Raw genomic sequence first — 22,010 nt, 5'->3', positions numbered from 1 at the left:
CACGAGCTGTTCCCAAATGTCATTCTGCCCGCCCAGGCGCCTGGTTCCTGAGCAACAGGGGATTCCACGGTTACTAAGCTACTGGTTTTTGTTGACTTTTAAATATTTTCTTTTAAGGGAGGGGGAGAAGGGGGCAAAGTCAGGAACGAGCACATCAAAGCAAATCAAAATAAGCCCCCTCTCCTCCCCAGAAAAGCTGCCCTCCGCCCACCACCCCCACACAAACCTAAGGCCTCTGAACACAACCACCTGGCCAGAGGAACTGCCAGGCAGAACTGCCCTGCTTGCCAGACCCCATCCTGTGCTCCTTTTCTGGTGAATGAGGAGTGGTGGTGCATGGTCCCTTTATTTTCTAACCCTGGGTGGACAAAGGGGCTTCCGGAAAGAAAGGAGGAGGATGGCTAGTGGGAATGGAATCCCTTCCTCCTCGGCCCTGGTGGCCAAGCGCCCCTCCGCCCTGGGCCCATTCCCCAGATATGTCTGGATCCACCAGGACACACCCCAAGATAGTCTAGACAAGACTTGCCATGAGATCTGGAAGAGAGTTCAGGGCTTGCCTGAGGCCCTGAAGCCCAGGACTTCCATGGAGCAGGTCTCTGCCTCCATGACTGGGAATCCAAGAGACCACGGGCTCAGCTTCCAAGAAGAGTGAGTATCTCCTACTGAGGAGGGAGGAGATGAAATCTGACCTCCTGGGGGAATGTTCTGGCTCAGTGTTCATTCTGGCTAAACCCTAAATGCTGTATACTTGTCCTGAAGTTCCCTAACTGAAGGGCCAGACCATTCCAGGCTGCCTCTACACCAGCCCACCAACGGTGACATTTCTCATCCTAAAGGCATGGGCAATTCAGATGTAGATCCAAGGTCCTTGAAGAAGCATCCTAGCCAAGGCTGAGGGTTAGATGGCTCATGACTGTCCCCAGAGGCAACTAAAGGATGCTTTCCCTCTCCCACACAGAGGCTGGGCATTCGCACAGATGAGTCTGGTAGTTTTAAACCACATCTGGAATTTCCTAATACAGGGAGCAGCTGTCCCATTCAGCCTCCACAGAAGCTAATGCAAAAGCGCACATCAAAATATTTACTGGGAAGGCATTGACATATTCAGAGGACATAATAGAAAATTAAAGTGCGGGAAGATAGCTGTAAATAGCCGTTTCCTGCATGGGAAACCCCATGTCTGGGAAACACAGAGCTAAGTGTTTCTCTACTAGGGCAAAGTTAGGGACATAATGCTGGGGATGGATATTCACAATGAGACAGAGAGCAGAGAGGAAGAAGGGATCTCATTAGGAAAAAGAAGAAAATCAGCTGCCACTGTTGAGCACTTCTTCAACACGTTGCATCTTCAAAGTGGGCTACAAACATTAATTAATCCTCTCAGAGTCCCTATGAAGCAGGTATTAGTGTCCCCATTTTACAGATGGATTAAGTGTTAATAATTAAGTGCTAATTAAAGACTAAGTGATAATTAAGTGCTGTCTGCTCCAACACATGCTCCAGCTCAGTTCAGAGATGCTTTGGAGTGGGAGGACCATTCAGGCATTTCTCAGCTGCCTCCAGTTTCAGGGACATCTAAGCAAGAGCTAAGAGGAAAAGCAAAGTGTGACTGATACCCATGTTTGTACTTCCTGTTGTCCTTTTGTGAGCTTATTTACTGGCTACAGATGAAGGTGGAGGGCACTTTGGCTGTTCTTGCCTCCTCTGCCCTGTGCTCAGCGTGATATGGCTCAGATAGGAGTGGCCTGTCTACAGCCAAAATCCTACTGTAACACCTTTTGGTGGCACTGAGCTCTTTTCCCCTGCTCATTGCCATCTGGTCTGGAACAGGGCCTTGGGGTTGTATTCAGCTCTCATTGGCCAAGGAGTTGATTATTCACTTTGTGGAGCAAGGGTCAGTAGCAATTTCCGGTAGATGGCACCCTCTCTGCCAGGCCACACTGAATTAATGGAGACAGACTCTACTTCGAGTCTGCACTTGGCCGAAAATTGAACTGGCGCACCTTTGGCCACTTGCTTCACTCCATTTGGCCTTGATTTCCTCATCTGCAAATTGAGGATGATGTGCCCTGTCTTGTCTACCTCAGAGTTGATAATGAGGATCAAATGTAGACAAGGAAATGAGAGCTGCATTATACAAACGAGGCCACCCTTAAGATGTAATTCAGAGAGTGTGGGGATTTCACTATTGTTGCCTTCAATATGGGGTTCTCACACTGTGCTCCACAGACCCTAGGGTGCTTCAAGGTCTCCCTGGAGTCCAGTGGGCTGGTTTCTGGGTCCCAATCCCTACTTCAGCCAGAGCTGTTCAGCTTGCTTTTTTTTTTTTTTGAATCAGTTTTACTAACTGGAGTTCTAAGTAAGGTTGCATTTGAAAAGAGTTCTGCTACTGAGAAAAGAGCTTGGACTGACTTAGATCAATAAATGGCATAATGGTGGTGTAGACATCAACCAGGTAGAACACAATGAGCTGTTCTGGAAATAAAAAGTGGTTGTGCTGGGGGAGTCACATAGCTCTGGTTTCAGATCTCATTTCAGCCCTGTGCCAGCTGCAGAATTTGTGGCTGTTTAATTTATCTGAGCTTTGGTTTCCTCATCTGCCAAATGGAAATGATTACTGTGCACTCATAGGGTTGTCAGGGTGACTAAAAGAGATAGTTAAACGTCCCAGTAGTAATTAAAATTTGTAAAAATTCCTTGTAATGATGACAGTAATTATTTCCTTAAGCCTTATGATTTTCACATGAGGTAGGTACTGTTTTAAACTCCCCATCTTTTTTGGTTTACTACTTTCTATTATACAAAATTCCAAATCCATAAAATAGGATAGTGTACTGAACATCTATGTGTTTATCACATGGATGGAGTTTCAATAATTTCAAACCGTGCTATTCTGGTTTCAATTGCTCCCTCCCCCTATTTTTAAATAAAAGACTTTATTTTTTTATAAGTGGTAGAGTTTCAGAAGTGAAACCCAGGACCACCTTAGCTATGATGTGATAATGGTGTCTGTCTGTCCTGAGAATATGAGGCATCTTTAAATAGTCAAAATACTTGGGAGGGAGTCTTTGTTCTGAGTGATCATACGTAAGAGTTCAAATCTAGGGAGTTGTCCATGATGTGTCCGGGAAGTTTTCAGGCTCACAAGACACCTATGAGCTAGTCCTTCTGCTGCTTAATTTGTAGACTTGGTTTTGGTAATGTCTTCGTCCTCTGGGGTAGTTGGGTAAATAAGCTTTAGAAGTTTTGTTATCCAGAATTTTTTTCTTGACCCTGTCCCCTATATGTCATTAAACACAGACATCTCTAGTTTGACAGAGATCTTAAGAGGTCATCTTCTACTGCTTACATAATCTCCTTGGTCCTTAACCAAGTGGTTATCCACTCACACTTTCTTAGATGGGAAAGTGCCATTTCCTAAGGCAGCCCTGTCCCTTGCTGTGAACTCTCTTTACAAGGTCATTTTCTTCCTGCAACTCGAATCTATATCAAATTAATACTCAATGATCTGGACTCTGCCCTTAGGGCTCTAGAACAAATCCATCCTCCCTTCTCTCAGTAGCTCTTTAGGTGGTAGAAGATGGCAACAATATTCCTCCTTGGATTTCTTGTCTCTGCAGACTAAATGCCTCTGGTTTTCTAAGTGTCTCTTCACATGCCAACTTGGATGGTTTCCTGTCCACATTGCTGGTCCCTGTGACAGTGTGGTTTCCAGACCAAATACAGCAACCGGGTATGATCCAGTGAGTGCAGACAGGATCTTCCAGTCTATATTCTGTAATCCTGTTAGTGATGATAGATATCACTGTTCTCTTCATGTTGACTTTGCTCTTTGGACACATTTTGAGTTCATTCATTCACTCAATAAATATTTATTAAGCACATATTGTTGCCTTGTACTGTGCTAAAAGCTAGGGGGAACAAAATTGTGAACCAGATTTTAAGACAAATAATAATAAAGCAATGATAACTTCAGAATGTGAGAATTGGTGTTTTGTTGGATGAGACCAATGATAAGCACATAAAAATAAATGAGATAATTTCAGACAGTGATGATGGAAATAAAACAGAATAAAGTCATAGTGAGAGTCCCTTTAGCTGGTATGTCAGGTCCTTTGAACTGAGCTGTGGATGCTGAGAAGTTGCTGATCTAGTGACAATCCTGGGAATGATGTCCAGGCAGAGGGGAGAGCAAGTGCAAAGACCAGGAGGAGAATGAGCTCTGAGAGGGACAGCACAACCAGAATGCAATGAAGGATGGGGACGTGGTATAAGGTGATATCAGGGTCTGGCAGGCAAGATCTAAGGGATCTGGGGCATCACTATATAGAGCTTAGCTTTGTTGTGTGGGTTGTTGGACACTTTTGGAGGTTTTCAGGAAGGGAGTGTAACAATTTTGTCAGGTTCACTATTTTTCAAAGATCTGTCCAGCTTCTATGCAGAGCTGGCTTATAGGTGTATAAGAGAGGAAGTTAGATGACCTCTGAGAAGATTCTGCCATAGTCTTTATGAGAGGCCCTGTAGTGGTGGTGGCTGGACCAGAGTGACTAAAGCACAGAGGGAAAGAGTAGGGGGTTCAGTGCGCAGTTGTGAGAAGAGCCAGAGGACCTGACAGTGGCTTGGGACACACAAAGACATCCAGGTGGAACTCAGGTTTTCAGCTCAAGTCCCTAATTGGATAATGGTGCCACTTATGGAGGTGGGAAAGAAGTGGGGAGAAATGGGTTTTGTTGAGAAATCAATAGTTCTGTCTAGAGTCAATTAAACTCCAGAATCTTGTTCACTTATCTTTTAATTAGTCTTAAATTTAGGCTTAGAGAATTGTGGCAAGTCGTTTTGTTGACTCATATTTGAAGATTACTTATTCATTCACTCATTCATTCATTCCTCTCATCACTAAAATTTCACAGCTTCAGAATGAGGACTTTGAATATTGTCTTGACTCCATTGCAGTGACTAAGGAACAGCACTTGTTAATTCTTTGATTTTTGGATTCATTCAATAAATGCTTATTGTTGCCTTTTGAGAGGCAAGGGCCCAGTGCTGGGTCCCAGGGATACAGGTATAAGTATGGTCAAAGCCCTTCCCTCAAAGAGTTCCCAGTCTAGTGACATATTCATCTAGCAACAGTGATATCTAGCAAACAATTATTGTGCACCAACTATTGGCCAGACAATGTCTGAAAAGATGGAGACAGCCTCTGACCTCCTTTGTGGACCTTCAGTGTCTTGCAAAAGGTAGACAGCAACACATTAGGATTATGAAGTTAATGGAGAGAGCCAGGGCTGTGGGACTTAAGGAAGTTCCACAGGCTCTGACCTGGGTTTGGGACTTTAGGAAGTCTTCCTGGACATGGTGAGGGAAGCAAGCTGAAGTGTTCACAGACAAGACCCCTGCATGACGGAAGATGTGGCCGCAGTTCCCTGGGGGGCAGAGGATGTCATGATTCATAATAGTTACAAGGGTTTCCCCTAGGCCAGGTCTTGAGAAAAGAAAGGGAGAGCTGGTTCAGAGTCCTGCAGGTGCAGGGAAGGACAGGAAGTTCCCAAGGGCTTTGTCAAGCACCTGAGATCTTCAGTCTATCCAAATCAGACAGAACTTGGTTTGCAGAGCCAAAGGCTTTGGAGAACCTCTTTCAAAGGCATATACCAGCAGGAAGATAAATCTGCAGGAAGAAATTTGCTTAAGCAGTAGAAACCAAACCAAACAAAACAAAGAGAAGCAAATATAAGGAACGATTTCTTGATTTCTTGACCAGCAGCCTTCCTGAAGGAAGAGGTGTGTGTCGTACTTATTTTGGTAGGTCCTTGCTGTAGGCCAATCCTCTACACTGGTGAAGGCAATGAAACCTGGAGCCTAAGGTGCTGCTGTGCTTAAATTGCTGTCCTGACAAGCCAGTTCTTTCTGATGGTGTTAATAAACAGTTGGACAAATCCTATTTTTCTGAAAGGTTACTTGAGATGCATATCCTCTTTCATTATCATTATTATTATTTTAAAAGCTGGTGACAGAAATAAAAAGGACAAGACTGACATGTAGAAACTTGGGCTGATGTCCCAGAGATGAAGCCAGTGCTGAAGATCCTCAGAGTCTAACATTTTCTCCCCTTCGTGGAGTCAGTCACCTCTTTGAGGGTCTGAGGAAGGCTGCTGGGTGCCCTTTTGCTGAAACTCATCCCCACTTCTCTCAATATTTTGGAAATGACTGCAGAGACCTTCTAGACTGAAGGTTAGGAGTTAGGATTCTTTGTCCTGAGACCCAGCACTTAAATAAGTGTCACCCTCCCTAGAGCCCCCCCAAGCCTGGGCCTCAGCACCCCAGTACCTGACATCAAGGCACACTCATACTTGTTTAAGTGAACTAGTGCATGGTATAGTGCTGGCAGGCAGGCTCAAGGCCACCTGGCTCTTCCTTACTTCAGTGCCTACACACCCCATCAGTCCACTGTCACCATAGCCTTTGATTCTTTGCCTACTTGCTTGACCTCTTCCAGCCACCTTCACATCTCAGCCTCCTGCATTTGGTTCCTTTCTCTCCAGAATGTCTTCTACCCTTCACCAGCCAAATCTTCCTGAAGCACGTCAATAGTGCTACCCAGACATTGTCCGTGGCTTCCTGTTGTCTTCTGACCCCTTGGTCTATCCTCCAAGGGTCTCTGTAGTGGCCCTGCTTATGTCTCTAGAGGCACATACTACTGTTCTGCACACACCTTGTAATCCAAGATGAGCTGTCAACAAGCACTCTTTACGCCCATCCAATTCAACATCTCTTTCTCTCTCTCTCTCCCTTTGTTCTTCCCTCCCTCCCTCTTTCTCTCTCCTCCTCCTTCTTCTCTCCTTGGTCCTCCTCCTCATTTTTTGCAGGATGCTAGGGATCAAACCCAGGTCCTTGCACATGCTAAGCAAGTACTCTACCACTAAACTATAGCCTCAGTCCTTTTTCTTTTCTTTCTCTTTCTTGCTTTCTTTCTTGCTTTCTTTCTTTCTTTCTTTCTTTCTTTCTTTCTTTCTTTCTTTCTTTCTTTCTTTCTTTCTTTCTTTCCTTCCTTTCCTCCCTTCCTCCCTCCCTCTCTCCCTCCCTCCCTCCCTTCCTTCCTTCCTTCCTTTTTGAGCCCAGGCTGGTCTCAAACTCCTGAACTTAAGGGGTCCTCCCACCTCAGCCACTGAAGTGCTGGGATTGCAAATATGTACCACTGTGACTTGCTCCATGTTCCCCCTGCCTTTTTTTTAGTTTAAGTAAACATTAATATCCTACCTCTTTTCTAAGGATTTTAAAGTATCTCATATAACAAAAATAAGGAGACAGGTGTTGAGATTAGAATTTCAACAGCTGCAACTGAGTTCCTTAAACTGTCTGTGTCTTATTTTCTTTATCTGAAAAAATGGAAAAAGTTCATAGTGACTTCCTTAAATGGCTAGTGCATTCATGGAATAATATGTGTAAAGTCTACATACACCTGGAATAAGATAAGGACTCCATATTCATCATGGTCATCATTATCACCATCAGTCACCATCACCATCTTCACCACCATTACCATTGTCATCACCACCATTGCCATCACCATCATCACCATCACCACTATCACCATCACCACTATCACCATCACCATCACCACCATCACCACCATCACCACCATCACCATCACCACCATCACCACCATCACCAACCATCGCCATCATCATCATCATGGTTATCATTAAGGATAAAATGACAGGAAAAGAATGATATGAATAGAGGAGACTTTATATATTAACAAACAGACTAAGAGAAACTACTCAAACGAGGACATTTGTTTTGAGTTTCTTGGCATCCTGGGCTGAAAGGGTTGGTTTTTATAACTCACATTCTCTAGTGAGAGAAAACACAAGAGATCAACATGAGAGACAAACACTTGCCTGGCTCTGAGGACCACATGGCATAGGTCTTTATATGAAGGTGATGGAGTAAAAGATTGGGATTATGACCATCGTTCACATTGCCTGTTGGCTAGAAGGGAGGACACAAAGCACAAGCACACCTGTCTGCATAGTTATGGTGTGAGAGTTCTGACTAGGTGGTGGTCACCTGGCACATACTGTTCACTGCCTTGTGGCCACAGTTCCTCCTCCCTCACTTCACCATAGGATTCTTAAGGGCAAGGACTGTATCTTACTCATCTTTGTCTCCACAGTGTCCAGCCAAGTTCCTGGCACCCCATGACTATGCAGTGTGTGTGAATGAGTGAGGAAGTAAATGATGGATGAACCATTAAAATGCCACCCTGAAGAGAGTGAGGCCTAGAGGTGGCCAGGATCCAAGCAAAGGGTCATGGTCATCAAAGAAAACACAGAAGGACGTGGGGACAGAATATTCAATAAGCCAAGATTTGGAAAGTTTTTTTTTTTTCATCCACTTCTGAATATAAGAGGAACCAGCATTTTCTTGAGCAGCTTGTATGTGCCAGGCTCTGTATTTCTTTCTGTCTTATTTCATTATCTTAGCAACAATACAATCAGTCAATAATACTCCCGTTTTGTAGATGAGGAAGGTGAGGCTCAGAGAGGCTAGACAACTTGAGTAGGGTCACCCAGCTGGGAGAAACAGAGCCGAGGTTGAAGGACTGAGCTCTACTGGACACCAGGAGCCCTTCAAAATAGCCTTGTATGTCTGCTTAGCACCAGAATCCATGAGCAGGCAAGGAAGATGAATCATGATTAACGTCCCACTTCCTGTGTCCCCCTTTGTAATTTAATTTTATGGTTTCTGGAACCATGTCGCAGGTTGTGGGAGCCTGCAGAGATGGGCCACCAGTGGTTTCGTTTAATCCCCTTTTTAATATCTTTGTTGCCACGTTCTTTCCAATTCAGCTCCCAAGTCACATAAAAAAATACCTCTTCCTTAGGGTGAGCCTTCCCTTATTAAACAGATTCAAATGAAAAGTTTTAAAGATAATTTGAACAATAAGAATCACTCTGTAGCTCCCAGCCGAAGCTCCTTTATTGCTGTATTTATTCCCTAGTATTTCCTGTCTCATTCCCCAGTTCACTGAATTCCTCATCCCCCACAACCAGCCCTCCCAGGCCTTCGCCAAATTCCACCTCTGTCCCTCTCCCTGGAGGGAGATTCAGGGAGGTGGTGTAAGACAGGGGTGTCACACTTGCCATTGTGCATTCTAAGGCTGTTCCACCTACCCTGATTGACAGGCAGAGCATTGCTGCAAGCCTCTGGAGGGACAGTCGGGTGTACCAGGGTGTCTCCAACTGCAACAGTGCTGCAAAAACACAAGGGGGGGCCAGAGAGGAGACAGAAAGGAAACCTGCTTAAAATGCAGATTCCTGGGGTCACTGCCAGACCACTAGGGATCTGCATTTGAAACAAGCATACAGGCCTTTTTCTTGTATGTGTATAGAAGTTTCTTTCACACCTTAGGGGTCAAAGATGGGGAACCTCAGGCTTAAAAGGCTGTGGTTCACAGCTTTGAGAAGGAAGTGTTTGAAAGGAAAGCATGGGAGGAAGAGAGACGACTGACTTTAATGAGCTCTAAGTGTGTGCCAAGAACACTTTAAAAAAAAATGGACTCTACTCTGTGTGAAGACCTTTGCTAAGGAATGAGATGGGCAGGCCTGGCATTCTGGAAGCCGGAAGATTTCACGGAGTTGCCTGCTGTAACTCGGAGTGGGTGGACCTATCCCATTCCCACTTAGCAGATGAAAAGACCAGGACTCAGCGACTTGCTGGACTCCACACCTTAGTAAGCAGGTCTCCAGGCCATGAACTGGGCCAGCCTGGCTCTCCAACAGTTGCACCACACTGTCTCTCAGTCAGAGCTGCTAACATTTGCATAGAGTTCCTTACAATTTACCAAGTTCTTTCACATTCATCGTCTCACTTAATCCTCACCAGACAGTGGAGAAGGGCTGGGGAAGGGGAGACTGATGCTTTCCCAAGGCCCCCTGCAGGCAAGCCCGCACACCTTGCCCCCTCTCAACTGACTCCCAACCCTCAAACTAAGAGAAGTGGTTCTGGTCTGGCAGGTGCTATGAGAGAGGAACTGCACCTTCTTTTACTTGCTGCTGATTGTTTGAGTGAGAAAGCTCTGGTGGTGTGAACGAGTGCATGGTGTCTATGTGTGTATGGCTGTGTGTGCATATGTGCATTGGAATGTGGTGTGTGTTGCATGGGTGTATATGTGTGTATGGCAGTGTTGTGGGTGCATATGTGTATGTATGTATGTGTGTGTGCATGCATATGTCCGTGTATATATGAATACATGGCTGTGTGATGTGTGAGGAGGGGACCCAGGCAGTACAGTGAGTCCTGGATCTGGAGCAGAGGGAAGATGGAGGAAGACACAAGGCAGCTTTGATGGGGGAGGAGCTGCCTTCTTTTCCTCCACATTGCGCAGGGCCCACCTTGGGTGCTGTAAACATATGCACCAGGGGAATAGAAGGAGGGTGCCCAGTTTCTATGCAAACCCCAAAATGCCCATCAGTCTTAGCTGAGCCAGAATGGACTCCCCTGGGGAATATGCAGGCTTCACACCAGAGTCTCTGCCCCTACAAGGAGGGCCTCTCCTTATCTGGACCCTTGGTGCCCCTCTGCCAGTCTCTGTGTTGGATATCTGCCTGTCCTCCTAGTTCTACCTCTCACAGCTCATCCTCCTGGTCCCTATTGACCCCTGGAAGCCTCTGCTCTCTCTGTAGTGGAAGCTCAGAGGAGGGAAGTGACTTGCAGGAGATCACTGTTCATCTGAAGGACAGAACTGGAGTGTGACTTTATGTCTTTTGTCTACAGAGCCCCTGCTTTCTCCTTTTTCCACTCTTTTGGGGAGTGTAGGATGGTGGCTAAGTGTAGAGGTTTGGGAGCCACATTGGTTAATCCTGCTCCAATTATGCTTCTCTTGAGTGAATATAAAAAGGTCTTTTAACTTTCCTGAGCCTCTTTCTAAGTTGGGAGTGAAGATATTTCCCCATCCCTTATGGTTGCTGTGAAGACACATGGCAACTATAATGCCTGGCACCTAGTAGAGTCATCACAGATACTGGCACTTTGTCCCCTCACTGTCATTCTTCTAGAAACCAGAGCCTGACACTTCCTTGCTTAAATCTCCCCTATGCCTTCCTTGGGCCTTTGGAATAAAATTCCTTGGCATCACCTCCAAGACCCAGCAGATTCTGACTCCTGCCAACACTGACCTCCCTTCTTGTGACTCCCCTCCCCTGCTAGCATGCCCACCCACTTAATCATAGTTCCCACCAGTGCCTCAAGCTCTTTCCTACCCCATGGTCTTTGCACATTCTGCTCCAATGTCTGGAAACCATCTCCTCTCATCCTTCACCTGGCTAAGTGCTTATGATCCTTTAGGACTAGCTTAAAAGACACTTCCCCAAGGTGTGGGGTACATGCCCCTGCTATCCTCACACACAGCATTTCACTCTTGGTTTCTAGAGCAGAATAGCCTAAGTAGTTAAGAGAGTACCACTGAGCCAGACTGCCTCAGTTCACCTTCTGTGCCCCTTTGGATGTGACCTTTGGATGATTGCTTACATTTGTGTCAGTTAACTTTTTTGATATATAACAAACCTGAAACCTAGTTGCTTGAAACTGCAACTATGTTCTTAGCTTCCATTTGTACAGTTAAGTAATTTAGGCTAGATTCAGCTGGGCTGTTCTTCTGGTGTGGACTGGGCTTGTCTGAACTTGGCCAGTGTCCTTACTCATACATCTTCTTTAAGCTGAGTCTAGCCAACTGTGGGCCAAGATTCCTTGGAGTTTTCCTCCATCTGGTGTGTTACGTTCTAGCAGGCTAGCTTGGGTGGTTCACCTGAAGGTTCCTAGTTCCAAGAAAAATGGGAGATTAAGCCCTACTGCCCAAGCACATTTTACATTTCTGTTTCTTACTGAATCAAGAACAGAGGCAACTACAAAAGAATGTGGGTACAGGAAAGCATGATAAAGAGGTTGCTTTTTTTTTTTTTAATCAGTCTGTCATACTACCCCATTGGCTGCATGGGAATTGAGATGAGTTTCACATGTAAAGTATTAAGCATAGGGCCTGGTTATCAGATAGCATTCAATAAATGTTAATTTGCTATTTTGTGGCTTAGACATTAGATTGCTTGCTGAAGGTCTAGTCTCCATTAAAAGGTAGAGATTTGAATCTAGTTTCTGCCTCCCCTCTATAGACTGACCTCTTAACTACTCTGCTATACTTTTCCACTCACAGAGATATATAGAGAAGTCAGAATCACAGAAAAAGTCATTAGGTCAGTCTACCAGTAGACGACCACAATTCAAGCCTGAATCTGTGCATGACTCCAGACCTTTCTGCTTGCTTCACTCTTTAATCAACCATGTGGCCAGGGCACTGCCCTGGGTACTGTGTTTGTTGTTGGCCTAAAATGCCATAGCAGGAAGAAAATATTTGTGTTGGTGTCCTCCTCCAGCACTAACAATTTTCTGCTTGCATTTTTCTGTTGTTTGGTTCAGCTGAATAGCAGTTTTCATCTTTGCTCTGTGTTATCATGTATACAGAACTGCTGCTGGGGGAGCTAACGACATGCTTGCTTAGTCATTATTCTGGGAAGGGGTGCCAGCCAGTCAATAGCTTTTATTTTTACACAACTCTGTATACTGCAAATGCACAAATAATGCACAGCATTTGAGTATAGAGCCATGATCAGACACCTATCATTTCTGGAGGTAGGCGAAATGGGGCAGCGTGCAACTGGAGCCATGGAGCCACGGCACGGATTCTGACTTGCTTCTTTTGTCAGGAGTCCAGGAACTGGGTTGCCCTCCATGAATGATTTACTGGATAAAGTCTGATAGATTTTATGGTTTTTACCAACCTAATGGAGAAAGTAAACAGCATAGGAAAGATGCCAGGTCTAGCAAAATTTCTTAGGAAAAAAAATTAAGGTAGATTCCAGGAAGTGCAGGTATAACATTGAACTCTGAAAAGTTGTGAGGTTCATGAGAAATCTTTGAACCCCAAGGGGACTGCTCAGAATCTACATGGGGTGTGCTATGGGACCACCTTGCAAAGCTTGGTAGTTCTTAGGATCAGGCCAAGCAGGAGGGTTAGGCTCATCTGATCAGCTCACAGGGATGCCAGGTCAAAGATGGGACCAAAGCCAGACAGGTGGAAACCAGTGGGAGATACTGGGGCAGTCTTGGCCTGGGAGAGGAATGGGAATGTGTGATAGGGGTTGAAGAGTTCTGAGAAACAGATTAGGGCAAAGGCAAGGGAACTCCCTCATTTACTTATCCAACAAGTACTTACTGAGCTGAAGTTATGTGCCAAGCTCCACCCTAGCTAGGTTTAGAGGCTCTGTGGTGAACAAGATAGAGTCCTTGCCTTTGTGGAGCATATGCTAGAGGTGGGGTGGGGCTGGCATCAAGACAGACGGAAGATTATATGGTAGTGGTAAATACTATAAGGGAAATAAACAGGTTGATGGAGTAGATCCTGACTAGGAGTGGGGGAGGCTCATTTTTTAGTAATGTGGGTAGGAAAGGTCACTTTGAGAATTTGACACCTGAACTGAGGCCTGGATGATCATGATGAGTCAGTCAGGGGACAATTTGGTATATGAAGGGGGAGACATTACAGGAAATGCAAAGGCCCTGGGATTGGAATGAACTTGGCATTTCAAGGAGTATAGAAAAGACAGGTTGGTTGGAAGAAGGGGGAGACAGGGCCAATTTGTGTAGTGTTCTGGGGGTCATCAGGAGTTTGGATTTTATCCTGTGTGTAATGAGAATCCTCAGGAGGGTTTTAAGTAGGGTCTGAGTTCTGAGACTGTCCTAGCTCTGTGAGCACACAGTTTTCTTTTTTTTTTTTTTCATTTTTCTTTTATTATTCATATGTGCATACAAGGATTGGTTCATTTCTCCCCAATGCCCCCACCCCCTCCCTTACCACCCACTCTGCCCCCTCCCGCTCACCCCCCCTCAATACCCAGCAGAAACTATTTTGCCCTTATCTCTAATTTTGTTGTAGAGAGAGTATAAGCAATAATAGGAAGGAACAAGGGGTTTTGCTGGTTGAGATAAGGATAGCTATACAGGGCATTGACTCACATTGATTTCCTGTGTGTGGGTGTTACCTTCTAGGTTAATTCTTTTTCATCTAACCTTTTCTCTAGTTCCTGGTCCCCTTTTCCTATTGGCCTCAGTTGCTTTAAGGTATCTGCTTTAGTTTCTCTGCATTAAGGGCAACAAATGCTAGCTAGTTTTTTAGGTGTCTTACCTATCCTCACCCCTCCCTTGTGTGCTCTCGCTTTTATCATGTGCTCAAAGTCCAATCCCCTTGTTGTGTTTGCCCTTGATCTAATGTCCACATATGAGGGAGAACATACGATTTTTGGTTTTTTGAGCCAGGCTAACCTCACTCAGAATGATGTTCTCCAATTCCATCCATTTACCAGCGAATGATAACATTTCGTTCTTCTTCATGGCTGCATAAAATTCCATTGTGTATAGATACCACATTTTCTTAATCCATTCGTCAGTGCTGGGGCATCTTGGCTGTTTCCATAACTTGGCTATTGTGAACAGTGCCGCAATAAACATGGATGTGCAGGTGCCTCTGGAGTAACCGTCTTTTGGGTATATCCCCAAGAGTGGTATTGCTGGATCAAATGGTAGATCGATGTCCAGCTTTTTAAGTAGCCTCCAAATTTTTTTCCAGAGTGGTTGTACTAGTCTACATTCCCACCAACAGTGTAAGAGGGTTCCTTTTTCCCCGCATCCTCGCCAACACCTGTTGTTGGTGGTGTTGCTGATGATGGCTATTCTAACAGGGGTGAGGTGGAATCTTAGTGTGGTTTTAATTTGCATTTCCTTTATTGCTAGAGATGGTGAGCATTTTTTCATGTGTTTTCTGGCCATTTGAATTTCTTCTTTTGAGAAAGTTCTGTTTAGTTTACATGCCCATTTCTTTATTGGTTCATTAATTTTGGGAGAATTTAGTTTTTTAAGTTCCCTGTATATTCTGGTTATCAGTCCTTTGTCTGATGTATAGTTGGCAAATATTTTCTCCCACTCTGTGGGTGTTCTCTTCAGTTTAGAGACCATTTCTTTTGATGAACAGAAGCTTTTTAGTTTCATGAGGTCCCATTTATCTATGCTATCTCTTAGTTGCTGTGCTGCTGGGGTTTCATTGAGAAAGTTCTTACCTATACCTACTAACTCCAGAGTATTTCCTACTCTTTCTTGTATCAACTTAAGAGTTTGGGGTCTGATATTAAGATCCTTGATCCATTTTGAGTTAATCTTGGTATAGGGTGATATACATGGATCTAGTTTCAGTTTTTTGCAGACTGCTAACCAGTTTTCCCAGCAGTTTTTGTTGAAGAGGCTACTATTTCTCCATCGTATATTTTTAGCTCTTTTGTCAAAGATAAGTTGCTTATAGTTGTGTGGCTTCATATCTGGATCTTCTATTCTGTTCCACTGGTCTTCATGTCTGTTTTTGTGCCAGTACCATGCTGTTTTTATTGTTATTGCTTTGTAATATAGTTTGAAGTCAGGTATTGTGATACCTCCTGCATAGTTCTTTTGACTGAATATTGCCTTGGCTATTCGTGGCCTCTTGTGTTTCCATATAAATTTCACAGTAGATTTTTCAATCTCTTTAATGAATGTCATTGGAATTTTGATGGGAATTGCATTAAACATGTAGATTACTTTGGGGAGTATCGACATTTTTACTATGTTGATTCTACCAATCCATGAGCATGGGAGATCTCTCCACTTTCTATAGTCTTCCTCAATCTCTTTCTTCAGAAGTGTATAGTTTTCCTTGTAGAGGTCTTTCACATCTTTTGTTAGGTTTACACCTAGGTATTTGATTTTTTTTGAGGCTATTGTAAATGGAATTGTTTTCATACATTCTTTTTCCGTTTGCTCATTGTTAGTGTATAGAAATGCTAATGATTTTTCTATGTTGATTTTATATCCTGCTACCTTGCTATAGCTATTGATGATGTCTAGAAGCTTCTGAGTAGAGTTTTTTGGGTCTTTAAGGTATAGGATCATGTCATCTGCAAATAGGGATATTTTGACAGTTTCTTTACCTATTTGTATTCCTTTTATTCCTTCTTCTTGCCTAATTGCTCTGGCTAGGAATTCCAGTACTATGTTGAATAGGAGTGGAGATAGTGGGCATCCTTGTCTGGTTCCTGATTTTAGAGGGAATGGTTTTAATTTTTCTCCGTTAAGTATAATGCTGGCTGTAGGTTTGTCATATATAGCTTTTATAATGTTGAGGAACTTTCCTTCTATTCCTAGTTTTCTTAGAGCTTTTATCATGAAATGATGTTGGATCTTATCAAAGGCTTTTTCTGCATCTATTGAGATGATCAAGTGGTTTTTGTCTTTGCTTCTGTTAATGTGGTTTATTACGTTTATTGATTTTCGTATGTTGAACCACCCCTGCATCCCTGGGATGAAGCCTACCTGGTCATGGTGAATAATCTTTTTGATGTGTTGCTGAATTCGATTTGCCATTATTTTGTTGAGGATTTTTGCATCAATGTTCATTAAGGAGATTGGCCTATAGTTCTCCTTTTTGGAGGTGTCTTTGCCTGGTTTTGGGATAAGTGTAATACTGGCTTCATAAAATGTGTTAGGCAGTTTTCCTTCCCTTTCTATTTCATGGAACAGTTTAAGGAGGGTTGGTATCAGTTCTTCTTTAAAGGTCTGATAGAATTCAGCAGAGAATCCATCAGGTCCTGGACTTTTCTTTTTGGGGAGACTCTTGATTGCTGCTTCAATTTCATTTTGTGTTATAGGTCTATTCAGGTGATTAATTTCCTCTTGGTTCAGTTTTGGATGATCATATGTATCTAGAAATCTGTCCATTTCTTTTAGCTTTTCAAATTTATTTGAATATAGGTTCTCAAAGTAGTCTCTGATGATTTCCTGGACTTCCATGGTGTTTGTTGTTATCTCTCCTTTTGCATTCCTAATTCTACTAATTTGGGTTTTTTTCTCTCCTCATTTTAGTCAGGTTTGCCAGGGGTCTATCGATCTTGTTTATTTTTTCAAAGAACCAACTTTTTGTTTCATTAATTCTTTGTATGGTTTTTTTGGTTTCTATTTCGTTGATTTCCACGCTGCAAATCTTGATTGCAGTGGGTGCGTGATGCAGGCTGTCGTGGATGGCTAAAGAAGGGATGATTTATTTCCCCAAAGTGTTGATCCAGGATTACTGTCAGGCTGGAAGGAGGGTCTCTAGCAGTGTCCCCATGGCCCTGCTTTGGACTGTCTCCTCTTCAACATTTCTATCTGCAAATTGGCAGAAGACTCAGAAGACAAGCTCATCAAACATGCAGCTGACATGGAGTTGTCAGGGACAGCTAATGCCATGGATGACAGGCTCAAGATCCACTGTGTGATCCTCACAGGCTGGAAATAGGTTGAGAGCAGCAATATCCCCGATTGCATTCAGCTGGGGGAACAAAGCCTAACCGGGGTGCTGGGAGATCTAACGGGATAATTATCCAGAAAGGAAGCCTGGGCTGAGGTGAGCCAGAGGAGTGAGTGAGGGCAGCTAGACCAGCCTTGTTCCTATACCAGCCTCTTCTCCAGCATGGTGACCAGGTTCTTGGCCTTTCAGGGTCTCTCTTCCCATCTGTGAAGTGGGGGTACATAATGCCCAGATGTGTGGACAGGATCAATTGTGAGTGTGAGTGAGGATTCCTGGCTTTTCCTCTGGCTTGTGGTGGACTCAAGACAAATGTCCCGGTGTGGCCTTTGAGGGCACATGGAAGGTTCACACTCAGGGTGGACCTCTCTGTTCTTGGCACAGGTGTTGACCCCTCTTGGAATGCTAGATTTCTAAGAGCCTCATTGTCCCCTGTGATGTGTCAATGGAGAATGACCAGGAAGGGTCAGGGTCTGGAACTGTCCTGCAAGAGCCATTGTGAATCTGGAATGGAAAGAAAGAGGGTTGTTGCAATCGAGAGGAACACAAGTGTCTTGTCAGACACCTCAGGGCTGCAGGTGGAAGCAGAGAAGGTGTCTTCTGTGTTGCTCCAGGTGCCAACAGCAGTACAGTGAGGGGTTGTGCAAAGGTGCCTAGGGGTGCATAACAGATCTCAGCACTGATGATAACGCTAGTCATTATGCCATGTGCTTGCTGTCTTGCTGTGAGCCAGGCTCGTGCTGAGTGTTTTGCATAACTTATAGCATCCTCACAGTCTAACCCTGAGAGGTGAGTGCTTATCCTCCACCTGACAGATGAGACAAACATGGTTCAGATGGCAACTGCCACAAGGCATAGTTGGGATTCACTCTGAGCACCTAGTCCCTCTTCACCTGTGTGGCCCTGGATTGGGGGCAGTAGGAGTTCCCTGACCCTGAGAAAAGACAGGGAACTCAAATCCCCATGGGTCTTTTAGAAACTGCTTTTCTGTTCCTTGGAGCTGGTACTTTAAAGGATTCAGTGGCAAGTCTTTTGTGTGTGTATGTATATAACATTTATTAAAAAAAACCAAAAAACAGAACCCAAATACAGACACAAGGAGAGTGAATAGTATGTAGTGTGTGATGACCTCACCAGTTTATCTCCAGCTTTCAAGATGATGGACACAGGCAGCATACAACTTGGTTTCATTCAACTATTACGCCTCCTTCTTCCCTCCCCATGCTGGATTAATTTTAAAGGAAACTCTAGACATAATTCGATCTCTAAATACTTCAGCATGTAGCTCTGAGAGATAAGGACTCCTTTTTGTTATTGTTGTTGTTTACCTGTAACCACAGTACCATTATCACAGTTTTGAAAATTAGCGTCTTTGTAGTGAGTCTTTTTAATTCAGAAAAGCTACTAGCTACAGCTTGCTTCAAGCATTAGGTTCCTGGGACTTGAGACTCACCTGTTCCTTTGGAGGAGGAAGTGGAGGAGAAGGAGGAAAAGGAGGGGAGGAAGAAGAGGAGCAGGATGAGGATGATGAGGAGGAAGTAGGAAGGAGATCTGAAACTTGGGGCCATGGATTGGCAACCTCTTTATTCTGATTGTTCCCTAGGGCACAGCAGTGAGAGTGGGGACTATTTATAGCCCAAAGTCTAGACATGGGAAGGAGGCAAACGGAAGGGAATAAGTGAGAGAGCAGGGGAGAGGGGGAGAAAAGAGAGTGGAGGAAAAGAGAAAATGAAGAGTAGGAACCAGCACTGCCTCATGCACAGCCCTGCTGGCCTCCATAGGACACTAGTGAGTTCTCACAGCTTCAACACATTCTCCCAGCCATGCCCCAAGGCTTGTGCTGCTACATTTTACAGTGGAGGACCCTGAGGTTCCAGGGTCTGGTATAACATAAGCTGGGGTGCCTGGGTTCAAACTTAAGTCTGTTTGGCTGGAGTCTGCTGGCTCCCAGCACCACTCTCTGCCTCCAAAACTGAGGAGAATACTGCAGGGAGAGGTTTAGGGGGCACAGGAGCTTCTGGGGTTAGTGTATCAATATACCCTCTATGTGTCTTTGTCTTTGATATGGAGTTCTCACCATTCTCCAAGTGTCCTGGTTACCCAGCTCCTGCCCCAGGACCTCTGGGTCCCAGAAGGACCCAGAAACTAAAGAATTCTTATAGGGCACAATGGGAAGCCTCTTTGAATGGATCCTGAGCCCACTCTGGCAGACTTGTCAAGTGAGGGGTTACTCCCTGAGTAACAGGGAGAGATGGAAGCTCTCAGCACTGCATCCCACCTGGTGGTGTTGAGTCTTTTGGAAGTCCACTGTGTGCCCATTTTTTCTCATGAGAAGGCAACTGGTTCCTCTCATCAGAAATGTGTTTTCATCAGGTTGTGCTTCCAAACCCACTTTTCCTGAGGCCTGTGTCCTCTTGCAGAGCCCCCTTTGGTGAGTGGGCATTTATGCTACCTGTCTCTGACCTGTTTGCAGAACTGTGGAGCTGAGCAGTGGCAAGGATGAGATCTCCCTGCTGGTGGAGCAGGAGTTTTTGAGCCTCACAAAAGAACACCTCATCCTGGTCCAAGAGAGCTCTGGGGAGCTGGAGGCACCTACTGGCACTCCCCAGGGGACCAGAGAGCCAGCTCCCTGCTTTTTTGCACCTCCTCTGGTGGTGGGCAGCCGTGAGCACCCAGGAACTTCCATGGTTGCTGGTGACCAGCATCGGGAGCAAAAGGTAGCTGTGGCTGTCATTGGCAGCCAGCAGGGCTGCGATTCTGTCATGCCCACAGTCACGGGCATCCTGAGGGCTGCCAAGGTCAAAAGTGCCAAGGGGACCAAGGACCAGGGCCACAGTCTGAGTGCCTCCAATACAGAGTTCAGCAAGCTTCTGGCCCAGTTCCCACTGAAGTCCACTCCAACATCCAAGGCCCCTGACAACAAGACAGTGCTGGAGGAGTCGAGGGTCATCAAGAACTTCCTGAAAAGCAGCATGCTCAGTGGCTCTGGGCCCCAGGAGGCTGCAGGGTTGGGCCCATTCCTGCTGCTGCCACCCCCACCTTCTCCTGCATCCCTGGACAAGGCCACTGAGCTCTCTGCTCACAAGAGGCAGCTCCCGGTGTTTGCCAAGATCTGCTCCAAGACTGAGGTTGACACCACAGTGGAAGGGCACCATTCAGTGGGTGAGTGGAGCTGGGAACAGGGCAGGAGAAGGGGCCAGGAGAGGAATTCATTTGGCAGTGGGGATCATTTAATTTCTGATAAAACACCTGTTCTGGACACTAAGTCCAGCCCTCTCTCTCTCTGGAGCAGGAGGAGGATGTGGAGGTTATCCAAGAACAGTTGGTCCTGGAAGTTGTTTTGTGGGACTCCAGGGACTTAGAAAAGTGCATTGCCATCCCCTAATTGAGGAGTCCATATCCAGCCACCTCTCAAGTCTTCCCCACTCCTTCCCCAGAATTCTGCATTTTGTTCTGATCCAGTCACTCAGTCTGAGCAGCTCCAAGAAGGCAGACTGATGACAGTGACATTTGTCCACAGTCAGCAACCACGAGGAGAGCAGATCACCCTCATGCCAGCCAAAAGCAGAATCACCCCCAGGGGTTATGGGCATGGGTGGATAGTTGAGAGGTGCCTGTATCAGGGGAGCCCTCAGAAACAAGATCAAGGTCATCCCCAAGAACTTTCTGTATTGTAGAGCATTAGAGGGAACCCAGGGAATCAGGGCTGGGGACAGACAGTGAGCTGGACTCAGTGCTAGGCAAGCTGGAAGAGGTATGAGGGCCTTGGGATGATGGGCTGTATTTGGGAGAGGGCCAAATTAACTCCCCAGAGGGAGGGGGCCTCCCTCCTTCCTCTTCTCCTGAAGGGACCATCTGTGCCCCTTGCTTATGACACTGCTAGGTTGGAAGTGTCCTGCCCACTCCGCCTCTCCATCATCTGTGAGTGTCTTTGTGTACAAACGTGTAGGTAAAGGTGTGCCAAAAAGAGCTCTGCTGGTACGAATGTATTTGTTAGAGAAAATTCAGGGGTGGAGCATCTAGAGTGTTTGTGTGTATATGTAGGTGCATCTGTCTGTCATGTGTGTACTTGTGTGGGTGTGAGGCAGAGGAAAGGCAGGCAGGGACTCTGTGTGTGTGTGTGTGTGTGTGTGTGTGTGTGTGTGTGTGTATGCCTCATAGGCACAGTCTTGTAGATGTTTAAGGGACAGTAGGTATGTGAGGGGATGCAGGTGTGTTGGTCTGGGGAAAGGGCTATTATTAGTGGATATGTTATTTCAGCACACTAGCTCGGGGCTAAACTCAGCAACCAGAGAAACTCTTGGAAGAGACTCCAGGGACATGTTTTACTAAGAATGTCATTGTTTTCTAAATTGGCCCAGGCTGGAGCAGCAATTCCTTTTGCTGGACTGGCACTAAGAGGTCAAGTCACTTGCATGAAGACAGCCCCCAAGGTTGCTTGGTTAGAGGTCTAAGAGCTAGTGGAATCAGGTCCACTCCCAAAAGGTATCACTGAGGCATGGGTCCTGTGATCTGGCCTTAATGGAGTTCCCAGGTACACACAGTGTGTCCAGTGCAGTATGTAGCCATGGACAGGCAGGTGGGTTTCCCAGCC

At 45.3% G+C, this 22,010-nt stretch overlaps 1 protein-coding gene across 1 annotated transcript in view; it reads left to right on the top strand.

Annotated features, from left to right (window-relative positions):
* The first annotated feature begins 319 nt into the window (after positions 1-319).
* The window catches only part of C7H1orf94 (chromosome 7 C1orf94 homolog), a 38,468-nt gene continuing 16,777 nt past the window's right edge, over positions 320-22,010 (top strand). The window contains exons 1-2 of the mRNA XM_074077964.1: positions 320-648; positions 19,890-20,578. Of these exons, the coding sequence (XP_073934065.1) occupies positions 320-648; positions 19,890-20,578 (1,018 nt within the window). The remainder of the gene's footprint in view (positions 649-19,889; positions 20,579-22,010) is intronic.

Source organism: Castor canadensis, chromosome 7, assembly GCF_047511655.1.
Source record: "Castor canadensis chromosome 7, mCasCan1.hap1v2, whole genome shotgun sequence".
In the NCBI taxonomy this organism is placed as follows: domain Eukaryota; kingdom Metazoa; phylum Chordata; class Mammalia; order Rodentia; family Castoridae; genus Castor; species Castor canadensis.
The sequence above is the reverse complement of the archived record's forward strand: the minus strand, read 5'-3'. Positions and strand labels throughout refer to the sequence as shown.